Source organism: Populus euphratica, unplaced genomic scaffold (genome assembly GCF_000495115.2).
Source record: "Populus euphratica unplaced genomic scaffold, PopEup_1.0 scaffold85.1, whole genome shotgun sequence".
Classification (NCBI taxonomy): domain Eukaryota; kingdom Viridiplantae; phylum Streptophyta; class Magnoliopsida; order Malpighiales; family Salicaceae; genus Populus; species Populus euphratica.
The window spans coordinates 125,999-140,236 of NW_011499898.1; the positions used below are offsets into that span (position 1 = coordinate 125,999).

Sequence of the window (14,238 nt, forward strand, 5' to 3'; positions counted from 1 at the left end):
GGATCAACTTATTTTAAGTGATTTGCTCTTCTCTCTCTGTGTGGATGTGTTGCATCTCGTGGTAGATTGTTTTACCTTGCATTGTGTTTGGCGCACTCTTGAGAAAGTGTTTGCCTCTTTGTTTAATTCTCGCATCATGCAAATCTATGGCTCCTTTCAAGACCTTCGGCAAGGTGACTCATCAGTTAGTCTATACATGCAGCAAGCCAAATTGTTATTTGATGAATTGGTTGTTGTTGGTCACCCCATGTCTCTTGAAGATTTCAATCTTTATGTGTTTCGTGGCCTTTGTGGTGAGTTTAAAGACTTGGTAACGAGTCTCATAACCAAGGTAGAACCGTTATGCTATGCTGATCTTCACAACCACCTTCTTACCCATGAATTTCTGCACAAGAACTCTTTCCATTCCATGGTTGCTGCTCCTTCTTTACTGTCTTCTTCTTCTCTGCCGCAACAGCCACCTCTACTGCCAACACCACAGTTTTCTGCACACCATGCTATTTCTCATCACAACCCTAACTTTAGCCGCAACAGGGGTTGCTTTATAGGTAATTGGCGTCCTCACAACAACAGTTCCACTCTCTAGAACAGGGGCCAATCTGCTGCAGATTGGAGCCAAATCACGGGTAGCAGACCAGGTGCAATTCCGGGGCTGGGCAGTGGTTTGGTTTTGGGCATACAACTCCCCATTGTTCCCAGTTTCGTAGCAGCACTCAACTGCCCTCTACTTAACTTGCTGTTGGGAATATTTTTGCTGCGACTTGGTTCCCCAACACCGAGACAAATCAACACGTCACACCTGATCTTGGAACTCTGACTAATTCTGCACCCTATCTTGGTAATGATTATTTGCATGTTGGTGATGGTAAAGGCCTTGATATATCATATATTGGACATACTAAATTGCATTCCCCAAAACGTATGTTTACATTATCTAATATTCTTCATGTGCCTCACATTACCAAACCATTGTTACCTGTTCAAAAATTCTATCATGATAATCATATTTATTTTGAATCTCACGCTTCTATGTTTTCTGTGAAGGATCTCATCACCAAGGAAGTTCTCCTTTCTGGTTTGATTCATGATGGTCTTTATGTCCTCTTTAAGTCTTTTACCATGTTAGTTTCTCAAGCTTTTTGGTCTCCTTGCATCTCCGCAATTGCCGACATATGGCATCGTCGTTTGGGTCATCCAACCCCTCGCATTTTCAATTTGTTAGTTTCTGATAATAAAATCATATGTACTTCTAGACGTTGTCTTACTTACTGTCAAGCTTGTCTTTTAGAAAAGTCATTCTATTTGTCATTACAACCTACGAGTCACAAAACTTCTTCCTCACTTGAATTAATTTTTAGTGATGTTTAGGTCCTATCCCTATGTTTTCTTCTTATGGCTTTCGTTATTTCATTATTTTTGTTGATGTGCATACCAAACATATATGGTATTATCCGCTTGTTGCGAAATCTGATGTTTTTTCCACTTTTCAACATTTTCAAACACTTGTTGAGCGTCAGTTTTCCTTTAAAATTAAATCTGTTCAAACTAATGTAAATTAAATAAATTGTTTCAGACCATTGGTATTCATCATCGGTTAATTTGTCCTCGTACTCATGAACAAAATGACACTATTGAACGTCATCATCGATATATTGTTGAAACTAGCCTCACCCTTTTAGGCTAGTATAGTGCACCATTGTGATTTTGGAACTATACTTTTAAATCATTGGTATACCTTATTAATCACATGCCTACTCTTGTTCTCCAAAATAAATCTTCGTTTGAGTGTTTATTTTATCGCACTCCTGATTATACCTTCCTATGTACTTTTGGGTGTCTTTGTTTCCCCCTTTTGTGTCCATAGCATGCTCATAAATTAGATTTCCAGTCTTATCCTTGTGTGTTTTTAGGCTATAGCTCATCCTATCTTGGTTATTGTTGTCTTGATTTAGACTCTCATCGTCTTTATGTCTCCCGTCATGTTTGTTTTCATGAAACTGTTTTTTCTTTTGAGAAGTCTGAATAGGTAACATCCTCCTCGGTACCTCCCATACCACCTACCTATCTTCTATCTTTTCACCCTCCTCCATGTTTTTCGCTTACTACTCCCCAAACTGCTCCTTCAAATAATCCCATTCTGCCCTCTATTGTGCCCTATCAGACCATCCCTTTAACCATAGCTTCTACCACCCCTTTATCCCCATCCCATACTGCCATACTATCATTATATGCTTGTCTTTCCAATTATTACTGTGCAGGAACAGGTTCTCCATCATCAGATGCACATGTTCTCTGGTTTGCTGCAGTAGAGCAGTCAGGGTCTGCTACAAAACATCCCAGCTCTACCGTAGCCTCCCTATCTTTTGCAGTACCAACCAGTCCATCCACTATGTCTCTAGCTGGTCTGTAGCTTTGTTTAGACCTCTCTTCATATCCTCTTCAACACCTTCCAATTACAGGTCACGCTTCTTCATGTCCAGTAGCTCATCAACATCCCATGGTCCTCTATCCAAGATAGCCCAAGACAATGCTGTCCACTGCCACTACCACAAGTTTTGCTGCCTCCTTTAGCCAGGTAGTTTCTCCTTCTTCTCATGAGCCACTTGTTTTTAATGATGTTAACAAAAATGAGGCATGACATAGTGCTATGCATGAGGAAATTCAGGCCTTACGCATAAACAGAACTTAGACCTTAGTATTGTTTTACCCCTCCATGAATGTAGTTGTTAGTTGGTGGGTTTGCAAGATTAAACATTGATCTGATGGTAGCATGGAAAGGTATAAAGCATGTTTGGTTGCTAGGGGTTTCACTCAGCAAGAAGGTATCGATTACTTTGAAACTTTTAGTCCTGTCATCAAACAGGCGACCGTCAGATTAGTCTTCTCCATTGCCGTTTCGTGTGGTTAGAAAATTCATCAGTTTGATATCCATAATACCTTAACTTAACAGTGTTCTTAATGAGGAGGTCTACATGAAATAGCCTCCAGGTTTTGTTGATTCTGTTATCCCTTCTCATGTGTGTCGCTTACATAAATCTCTATATGGTTTAAAATAGGCTCTGCGGGCTTGGTACACTCGTCTGAATGATTTCCTATTATCTATTTGTTTCTGTGCATCTAAGGTGGATACCTCATTGTTTGTCTTCTCTGTTGGTGCTGATATTTGTTATCTTCTGGTCTACATTGATGATATTTTGCTTACGGGTAGTAACACTCTTCTACTCTAACGCCTTATTTAGCTACTAAGCTTAGACTTTAAGCTTCACGACTTGGGTTTTGTTCATTATTTTTTGGGTATTGAGGTTCAGTCTACTAGTATGGGTCTTATACTCCACGAGCATAAATATACACTTGATATCCTCACTCGGGTTGGTATGTTATCTTGCAAACTTGTTGATACTCCTATCTCTATATCCAAAGCCATCATTATGCCTGATCCATTATTTTATGGTGCTACACGCTTTCATCAAATTAATAGGTGCTCTTCAATATCTCACTTTTACGTGCCTAGAAATTTGCTTTGCTGTTAATAAAGTGTGTCAGTTTATGCATGCTCCTACAGATTCTTATTGGGCTGTTGTGAAACACATCCTGTGTTATCTTCAGGGTACGATAACCCATGGCTTGCATATTACTTGCATTTCCTCTTTTACCTTACATGGTTTTACCGATGCAGATTGGCAGGTAGTGTTGAGGATAGAAAATCTACGGGTGGTTACCTTGTGTTTTTTGGTCAGATGCTGATTTCATGGAAATCCGATAAGCAACGCATAGTTGCTCACTCCTTTATTGAAGCTGAGTACAGAGCCTTAGCCGATGACACTACTGAGGTTATCTGGCTTCAGTATTTATTGACAGATCTCCAGATTCTATATGCTTATGCTCCTATCATCTAGTGTGACAATGTTAGTGCCACCTATTTATTTACGAACCCTGTCTTTCATGCTCGCACAAAACATGTTGAGGTCGATTATCATTTTGTCCAAGATAGAGTTGTAAAAAAGGAAATTCAGATTCGTTTTATTTCCTCTCGGGATCAACTTGCTGATGTCTTCACTAGGCCACTTCCTACTTCTTCCTTTACTGCCTTTTGTTTCAAGCTTCGGGTTGATCCTCCACTCTTAGCTTGAAGGGACATATTATAAAATGTACTTATATAGAAAATATTATTTACATACTCTTGTGTAGTAACCTCCACCATTGCTATTGTATATTGCCCTATACATATATATATATAGAAAGGATTGGCTAACTATTAGGTTAAGCCTCCCAATTATTCTCAACTACTACAAGAATTGTGTGGTGATGCCTCCTCGTTCCAATATTATTCCACAACTTTTACATGAATTCCATGATTCCCCAAGTGGTGGATTTTTAGGTGTATTAAGGACATATAAGAGACTAGTATAACAACTCTACTGGTCGTCCATGTTCCACACTATGAAGAATTACATTGCCTATTATGACTTATGCTAACACACTAAAAATGAGACTTTGTCGCCATCACGACTTTTGCAGCCTCTTCTAATTCCATATCAATTTTGGGATGATTTCACTCTGGATTTCATTGAAGATTTTCCCCCTTCCAATGCCAAAACTTAAATTCTTATTCTTGTTGACAGGTTGAGCAAATCAACAAATTTCTTGGCCCTTTCACACCTTTATACAACCAAATTGGTGGCTGAAACATTCATTGCTGGAATCGTTAAACTTCATGGCATGCCTCAGCCCATAATCAATGATCGAGACCTAGTGTTCATTAGTCATTTTTTGGAAAGAATTCTTCAAAATGTCAGGCACCCAATTGAAGATAAGCTCCGCTTACCATCCGCAAACTGATGGACAAACAAAAGTCATCAACCGTTGCATGGAACAATATCTTAAGTGCTTTGCTTACCAACAACCCCGTAAGTGGCATTCCTTCCTTCCATGGGCTGAGTTTTGGTATAATACTACCTATCATGCATCTACATGAATGACTCCCTTCCAAGCTCTATATGGAAGGCCTCCTCTAACAATCCCTCATTACCACGAAGGTTACTATCCCGTACATGAAATCGACAAAAACTTGGCTTCTAAAGATGCTCTGTTATGGCAGCTTAAAAGCAATGTACATATAGCAAATAATTGAATGAAACAGCAATCCGATTCCAAACACCGAGACACTGAATTTCATATCGGCGATTTGGTGTTTCTGAAGCTACATCCCTACCGACAGCAGATTGTGTTCAAAATAGCCTATCAAAAGCTTGCAAGCAAATTTTATGGGCTATATCCAGTTGAGCAAAAAATTGGAAATGTTGCCTATAAACTCAAGCTTCCCCTGGACTCTTATATTCGCCCAGTCTTCCATGTGTCAAAGTTGGGTGAAACTATTACTGCTAATAGTGACTTACCTCTGATGGCTGACGATGGTGACTTACTTATAGAGCCGGAGGTTATATTCGATTCACGTTGGGTGAAACGAGGATCCAGATTCATTGAAGAAAGCTTGTTCCAATGGAAATGACTTCCAGTTGATGATGCTACATGAGAGAACGCTCAAGAATTATGCGACAAGTTCGTCAATATAAACCTTAAGGACAAGGTTTCTGTCACTGGAGGAAGTATTGATAAACCAAAAAGATCTTTAAGAGTGCCCGTGAAGAACCCGAAATATTTGGACTAAGAGCTGTCATCGTAAATGCATTTTTCATGTGCAGGAGTCATGCAGGGAGAAGGTTCTGTTGCCAAAGACTTGATCTAAGTTGTTAGTCATGTCCACAAAGCTTTCTTGCTTAAGAATAGGTTAAGTAGTTATTATTTGATTTTTAATAATGCATGATTGAGTTGCTGTCAATAACAGCTATTAGTGTTCTAATTCTTAGAAATATGATCTCAGAATCAGAAATAGTTATTATTTTTATTATTGTATTTTAAACTCTTTCAAAGTTAGCAATGTTAAGCTTATTCCAATTAATACTCTTGCGATTAATTCTAACCCTCAGCGTAATACAATCTGCACTCTGGTATTTTTTAGATTAACGTGGGTGTCCGGGCCAGCTTGCGCGCACCACGACTAATCCCACGGGCCCTGAAATTAACGACCATGTAAGCCTCCAGTGGCCATCATATGAGCAACCAAGGACTTGAACCTGAGACCACAGAGGGAGCAAATCCCTTGATTCCAAGCTCTTACCACTTGACCACCACTACATAGACTGATTGTGACCTATCAAATTGATTACTTGAACCTTGGTTTTATTGGAGGATACTTGCTAATCATTTTTTAGACAATGAAGTGACAGAAGCATGAATTAAGCACCGAGACCCTTTAACAGTATTGAACACTGATTCCAACTCATTCATCCTCAGGCATTTAAGATGGACACGGAAGAAAAAGAGAGAGGGCTCAAACATTTCAACCAAACTCTGCGTTGAAATTTTTGGAACTGTCTGCAGACAGCCATAACTACAAGCACATACATACACATTACTCGCATTTATTACAATCGTACACAAATCGTACTTTTTAAGTGCTGAGGGCTCAAACATTTCAACCAAACTGTGTGTTAAAATTTGTGAAACTCTCTGCAGACAGCCATAACTACAAGCACATACATACACATTACTCGCATATATTACAGTCGTACACAAATCGTACTTTTAAGTGCCATGAGCCTCTGGCTCAATGGCATCCATGTCCCCCACCTCGAAAGAGGTGTTCTGATCCGAGCCTATCCTTCGTAACAAAAGCTAAAAAGAAAGAAAAGCACAATCATACATTCTTAAGTGCATGAAACTGTAGATATGCTTATGAGATCATGATATCTTCTGATAGTCACTGAAGGTAGTTGACTGGTACAAGGATGAGAGGTGTCTTCTTACAGGTAGTAAGACTAACACCAGCTTTCTCTTCCATGTTGATATCTTCCTTCTTCATCCCATCGGGAAAAACCCAATCAAAACAATACAAGAGATTTGCAAGTATAATCTCCATTGTTATAAATCCCATATGCATCCCAGGACAAATTCTTCGACCAGATCCAAATGGCAAGTACTCAAAACTTTGTCCTTTATAGTCAATGGAGCTATCAAGGAATCTTTCAGGGAAAAACTCTTCAGGATCCTTCCAGTACCTGGGGTCACGTCCAATTGCCCAGACATTAATTTGGACCAGCATCTTCGGATAGATATTATGACCACTGACTTTACAGTGAGACATGGTTTCTCTTGGGACAAGTAGTGGGCCAGGAGGGTGCAGTCTCAGAGTTTCTTTTATTACCATCCTGAGATACTCAAGTTGATCGATGTCGCTTTCAGTAACTCTTCCCTTATTTCCAACACATTTCCTAACTTCATCCTGCACTGTCTTCATCACTCTTGGATTCCTAACGAGTTCTGCCATTGCCCAATTCACTGTCAGTGAAATGGTGTCTACTCCTGCCAGAAATAAATTCTGACAGACAAACATCAGAATCCAATGAGACAAATTAATTTGTTGAAACAATAGAGAAAAGTAGGAAATTAATTTCATAATAACGGCAAGCAGATATTTCTTTATAGCTTTAGTTTATAACAGAAATTATAGCGCCTGATGTTACTGGACAGCAGTCAGCTTCATTTAGCATTTTGCTCTTGCTATTCCCGGACACTTGAAGAGAGATGAATCTCAAGAATCATGCAAATATATCAAGTTTGAGATTATATTCTGAGGGGGTTTTCTAAATGGTATAGCAACCATGCCAAGAAACACAACAAGATTTTCTGATAAAATAGCACTTGAAAAAGCTTTGGCAATGCACAAACAAGGGCTTAGATATAATGATAGACGCCACCTCCAACCCAAAAGCCTGTACTAAAAACGTAAGGGTACATCTTATATATTTACCACTGGGCACCCAACAAAAACTATCTAACTTTGACGGCTTATCAGCTAGACCCTTCACATATATATGTGAAACTAGACTACTAGATTCCTGTTTCAGACAACCAAAGGCCTGTGGCTTGGTGCTCCCTAAAAGCCTGGTGGCAAATTCTGAAATATGCTAGCGGCAATGAAATGATAGGCACTACATATACACTTAATAACAAATGGTAATCTATTGAAGCTCAGGATTTAATGTATGATAATAGCAATGTTGAACAGCATTCCAGGAGGATTGCCTTGATATTATCCTTTGTGAACTGAGATGCACCAAGTTCAGTCTGCTCCTTCTCTATGCTCAGCAGAACATCTACCATGTCATCGTGCTCCTTTATCCTTCCAGGTTTAAGATGATTATCAATTAAATGCTGAAGGAAAGTATCTACTTTATGGAAAACTCTCTCAGTCCTTGCACGATGACCAGTAAGCCGATCCACAATCCACCCTAAATACGGGATGGATTCATCTGCTGAGATGCTTCCCAACACAGCCATGGAGTCTTGAACCACTTCATGAAATTTATCTCGATCAAAGCTAGTCCCTCGATAATTGAATCCATTAACCATCCTGAATGTTATATTCGCAACGAGAGCATATAACTTCTGAGTAAGATCAACAGGTGCTGCTAACGCTGATGACTCAGAGATAAAATTGACCAGCAAGCTAACTTCTTCTTCCCTGATGAACCGGAAAGACTGCACCCTTTTCAAGCTGAATAGCTCCAAAGTAAGAAGTTTCCTCATGTTTCTCCAGTAATCACTATATGGTGAAAATGCTATGTCTAGATAATTGTACGTGAGTCTCCGAGTCCCATCTAAAAGAGGTCTACTGCAAAAGGCAAGATCATGAACTTTTAAGACCTCTCTTGCTGCCTCAGCAGAGGAGATTACGACAGTTGGTATTCGACCAAGTCGAATTAGCATGACAGGGCCATATTTCTTGGAGAGTTGCCACAGAGATTGGTGAGGCAGTGATCCAAGTTGGTGCAAGTTGCCTAAAATTGGAAGCTTAGGAGGGCTTGGAGGAAGAAGCTGCTCGCTCTTTCTCATAACTTCCATCTTCTTCATAAATAGAAGCAGTAGTGCCAGAAGTAAGATAAGAGGAAGCCATAAAGGTACAACATAGAGAGCCATAAGAGTTTAGCATCTAGAATGTGTGAGCTACCTTGAGATTAAAAATCAACAATGAGTACAAACATATATATATCAGTATTATTTGCCCCTGTTAGGCTAATTGATTGTTGCCACTTATGGTCCGGTTATTTAAAGTGATAAGGTTTACAGTTACTAGTCATCCAGGAGCTACCTTTTTCATTAATAAGAACATTTACCTCCGAGTACAAATTCATAATTGCTCAATTGATTCCTAACGGGCTGTGGTTTGGTTGCTTTCAACATCTAATAACATTCACAGAACATGCTTGAATTTATCACACAAATGCTGTCATTTTCCCGTACAAAACTTGCACAAGAAAGGGGTTGCAATGAAAGAGAGTTCACACACTCTCCTACTGTTTGTTTTCTGTCTTTTCAGCTTCTGCCTCTTTGTTCAGAAAACTAGGAATAAATAACCGGATATTAATATCTTGAATCAATTTATAATTCATAAGTTTCAATTATTTTCTCTTTTTATATAATCAAAATCAGGATCAAACAATCAATAAATATAAAGCAACAATCACACAAATCAACACTAAGATTTTTACGTGGAAAACCAGATGCTGGAAAAACTATAGAACCATAATCCACTTAAAAACTTTTACTATCAACAAATAATAGGTTCACAATTATTCTTCTTTAGATTCAACTAAAGGCTATAACATATATGTCATCTAAAACAACTTATTCTTTGAATACAACAAGATTAAAAAGAGAAATGTTTAAGAAAAGCTCACAACACTAACAGCCTCGTTTTCTATCCCAGCTTCCACACCACCAATTTTCGATCCAACTATTCATAATAAAGAGTAACGTGTCTAGAAACTGCTGTCAAAATCTCAACTTAGTCTAACGGTGAACGAGCTGGGAATCGAAGAATTAAGACAACTAATTCAGCTATCTCACCTTCCTTTCTTTCTCCTATTTTTATCTTCTCTCTTTAGTATAAATTGCTACTGCATTTACAGTATATCTATACAGCTACATTTAAATTAAAAAAGACAGCTTATAACAATTAATATGGTTGTCTATCATCACATGGTACGAGACCGCATATAACACCCTTCTCTTTCAATAAATTAAGCCACATGTGCCCTACTATTTTAGACAAAACAATACACTTAACATGTTGTGGAGAGAGGGCTCAAACATGGCAACCAAACTCTTTGTGTTGAAGTTTTTGGAACTCTCTCCAGACAGCCATAACTACATGAGCCTCTGGCTCAGTTGCATCGATCCATTTCCTCCACCTCAGAAGAGGTTTTCTTGTTCAAGACTGTATTTTGTAATAAAAACTAAAAACATAGTAAAAAATTCACCCCTTTAAAATAAAGAGAGTTCATTGATAATCATGAAAAGAAAAAAAACAATACAACACAGTTTCTTGTTGTGTATGCAATTATATTTAGGTGTGTTTTTAAAAATATATTTGATTTGAAAAAACATTTAAATTGATGTTTTTTTAATAATTTACTTTCAATGTTAAAAATAAAAAAATATTTTATTGTATTTTCAAGTAAAATACTTCCAAAAAAGTTATCATATACAACAATTCCAAATATACAAATAATACAACCCTCAACAATCATTGGATTAATTTTAATAATGATTTGGATTGCTTATCCCATATGAGTGGTTCAAATCATTTTATTTTTTTTATTTAAATTTCTTTATACATAAAGAATTACGTATTAAATTAGAGTATGTTCTATATTTTACACACAACAAATGAATTTATTATTATCAAGGGACATTTTTTTTAAAAAAAAAAAAGAACCTTTTGTTAGGCTATTCAAATCATTGTCAAGACAGGATCTTGCAAGTCTCATATTTACAGACTCAAAAAAATTGATGTAGTTTTATTATACCAAAAATAAAAACGGGGAGAAGATTGAAAATAAAATAAGAATGAAGCTAGACTGAACCACTTTAAGTAGTAGTGCTTCTAGCTAACTATGGTGAGTAGAGGGGATCATGGATCATGGATTTGCTATTAACACAGGTGTGAGGTGCTAATTAAGCCCGTAAATGTATACCCATAATTGGAAATTTATGGTATTTACGTCATGGTTACAATCTGTTATATATATCCTCTTATATATTCATGTAAATAAAGAATAAAAAAAAAAGAAAAGATTTTTCTCCATTCTGTCTAGTTAATTGTACGTGAGTCTCCCAGTCCCAGCTAAAAGAGGACTACTACAAAAGGCAAGATCATGAGCTTTTAAGACCTCTCTTGCTGCCTCAGCAGAGGAGATTACGACAGTTCGTATTCGACCAAGTCGAATTACCATAACAGGGCCATATTTTTCGGAGAGTTGCCGCAGAGATTGGTGAGGCAGTGATCCAAGTTGGTGCAAGTTGCCCAAAAGTGGAAGCTTAGGAGGGCTTGGAGGAAGAAGCTGCTCGCTTTTTCTCATAACTTCCATCTTTTTCATAAATAGAAGCAGTAGTGCCAGAAGTAAGATAAGAGGAAGCCATAAACAATTTTGGCCTATAAAAGGAGGCATTTGCCATGCATTTAGGCATCTTGGTGGTACAACATAGAGAGCCATAAGAGCTTAGCATCTAGAATGTCTGAGCTACCTTGAGATCAAATATCCTCACCAGTGATTAAAAATCAACAATGAGTACAAGACATATCAGTACTATTTGCCGCTGTTAGGCTAATTATTGATGGTTACCTCATTTCCTCCTGAAGAAGAGGTCTTCAATGCTGAGGACATTCAGTTAAGATTAGCTCTAATTTGTTAGGATGTTAGTTGCAAATAAAGTTGTTATAGTACAGCTCTTATCTCTTTTTCTGTTAAAATCTTCTCATTATTTTTATGAAATTTGTTATCAAAAAACTCTAGTATAAAAGAGTAATTTCATCAATAAAGAAATCATGCTTGCATTACAGTAACAACAATTCTATATTACTAGTTTATTTCTTTGTCCTTCTGTATCTCTATATTGTTCAACAACTTCAAATTGATATCAGAATTTACATTAATCTTACAGGACCAACTTGAGTGAAGAGAGTAACATGTAAGAAACCTTTTTTTCACCAAACACACAAACACCAAAGCCTCCAATCTTTGTTTAATGACATCAAATATGTATTCTCTTACATCACCATCAGTATTTACAGGTGAAAACTATCAAATATAAGTTGTAAAAATAAAAACATGCTTACAAGTCTGTGATTTTTGCAATGTTATAGAACAAGAACATGATTCACAACCACTTCCCGTAGATTCTACTCTAACTTAAATTAGAAATCATCATGAGAAAAGAGCTAGGATATTCAAAGCTAAAAACATGTTTTTACTCTATAGTTTCAGAAGCAATATTTCTTAGAATAATTGCACTTGATATAGCCAAGCAAATTTAGAATTATCTTCAAGAGGAATTCTATGGAAATGAGAGAACAATCCAGATGCAAGTTTTGGATTTGAGAAAGGAATTTGAGATGCAGAAGATGAAAGAAATAGAAATAATCAGAGATTTTTTTAACAGATTACTCTTCATAATCCATAAAATAAGACTATTAGGAAAAGACCTTCCTAATAAAAGAGTTAATGAAAAAAATTCTTGTAACTTTACCTGAAAGGTTTGAATAAAAAATTTCTTTGTTAGAAGAATCTAAAAAATTGTCAAAAAATTCGTTAGTACAATTGTTTAATACTTTACAAGCACAAGAACAAAGAATAATAATAAGGCAAGAGGAGTCCATAGAAGGAGTTTTTCAAGTTAAAATGCATGTTCAGGAAGGAGATAAAGGCAAAAAGAAGAACAACAAATATAAGGGAGCCGGTAGCAACAGTAAAAGAATTGGAAACTTTCCTCCCTATCAACACTATAAGAAAACAAATCACTTACAGAAATATTATTAGTGGAGACTTGATATTAAATGTAGAAAATTTAATCAATTGGGACACATGGACAAGATTGCAAAAACGGAACTAACCAGCAAAAGAGTAAAGCTCAAGTTCATATGAACAGGAGGAGCAATTATTTAAGGCCACTTGTTTTGCTAGCAAACATGCAAGTGATTGTTGGCTTATAGATAGTGGTTGCACAAACTACATGATAAATGATGAAAATATATTCAAGAAACTTGACAAATCAAGTGTTTCTAAAGTTAGAATTGGAAATGGTGAAAATATTTCTGTTAAAGGAAAAGAAACAGTTTTTATTGAAGGAAATTCAGATATAAAACCCATCTCAGATGTTCTTTTTGTTTCTGAAATTGATCAGAATATGTTAAATGTTAATAAGCTTCTTGAAAAAAGATACTCAATATTGTTTAATTTTTGGTTCTTTTGGATTAGAAATATTCACACTATAAAGATGAAAAGAAAAAGTTTTACAATAGACTGAATGGAAGAGGAGTCAGCTGCTTTTTGAAGCATAGCAAATCAGATAAAATTGTCGCACAAGAGGCTGGGGCATTTTAATAAAGTAAGGTTGGTGCAAATGCAAAAATAAATATCCTCACCAATAATTAAAAATCAATAATGAGTACAAAACATATCAGTATTATTTGCCCCTGTTAGGCTAATTGATTATGGCCACTTGTGGTCCAATTATTTAAAGTGGTAAGGATTACTGTTACATAAGAGCTATCTTTTTCATAAATTCATAATTGCTCAATTGATTTCTAACGGGCTCTGGTTTGGCTGCTTTCAACATCTAATAATACTCACAGAACATGCTTGAATTTATCACACAAATGCTGTCATTTTCCTGTACAAAACTTGCAGAAGAAAAGGTTGCAATGAAAGAGAGTTCACACACTCTGCTACTGTTTGTTTTCTGTCTTTTCAGCTTCTAGGTGCCCCTTCTCTTTCAATAAATTCAGCCACATGTACCCTATCATTTTAGACAAAACAATACACTTAACAAGTTGTAGAGGGAGGGCTCAAACATGTAAACCAAACTCTCTGTATTCAAGGTTTTGGAACTCTCTGCAGACAGCCATAACAACATGAGCCTCTGGCTCAGTTGCATCGATCCATTTCCCCCACCTCAGAAGAGGTTTTCTTGTTCAAGAATGTAATTTGTAATAAAAACTAAAAACATAGTAAACAATTCACCCCTTTAAAATAAAGAGAGTTCATTGATAATCATGAAAGAAAAAAAATACAACACAGTTTCTTGTTGTGTATGCAATTATATTTAGGTGTGTTT

General features: G+C 36.7%; 1 protein-coding gene across 1 annotated transcript; it reads right to left on the reverse strand.

Annotated features, from left to right (window-relative positions):
- Positions 1-6,587: 6,587 nt before the first annotated feature.
- LOC105132318 (cytochrome P450 71B10-like) lies at positions 6,588-9,105 on the reverse strand. Its single transcript, XM_011035735.1, has 2 exons — positions 8,134-9,105; positions 6,588-7,438 (listed from the first exon to the last, which is right to left on the reverse strand). Exons 1-2 carry the CDS (start codon positions 9,037-9,039, stop codon positions 6,821-6,823), a joined length of 1,524 nt encoding a protein of 507 aa, XP_011034037.1. The 5' UTR covers positions 9,040-9,105; the 3' UTR covers positions 6,588-6,820.
- Between the last annotated feature and the right edge of the window lie 5,133 nt (positions 9,106-14,238).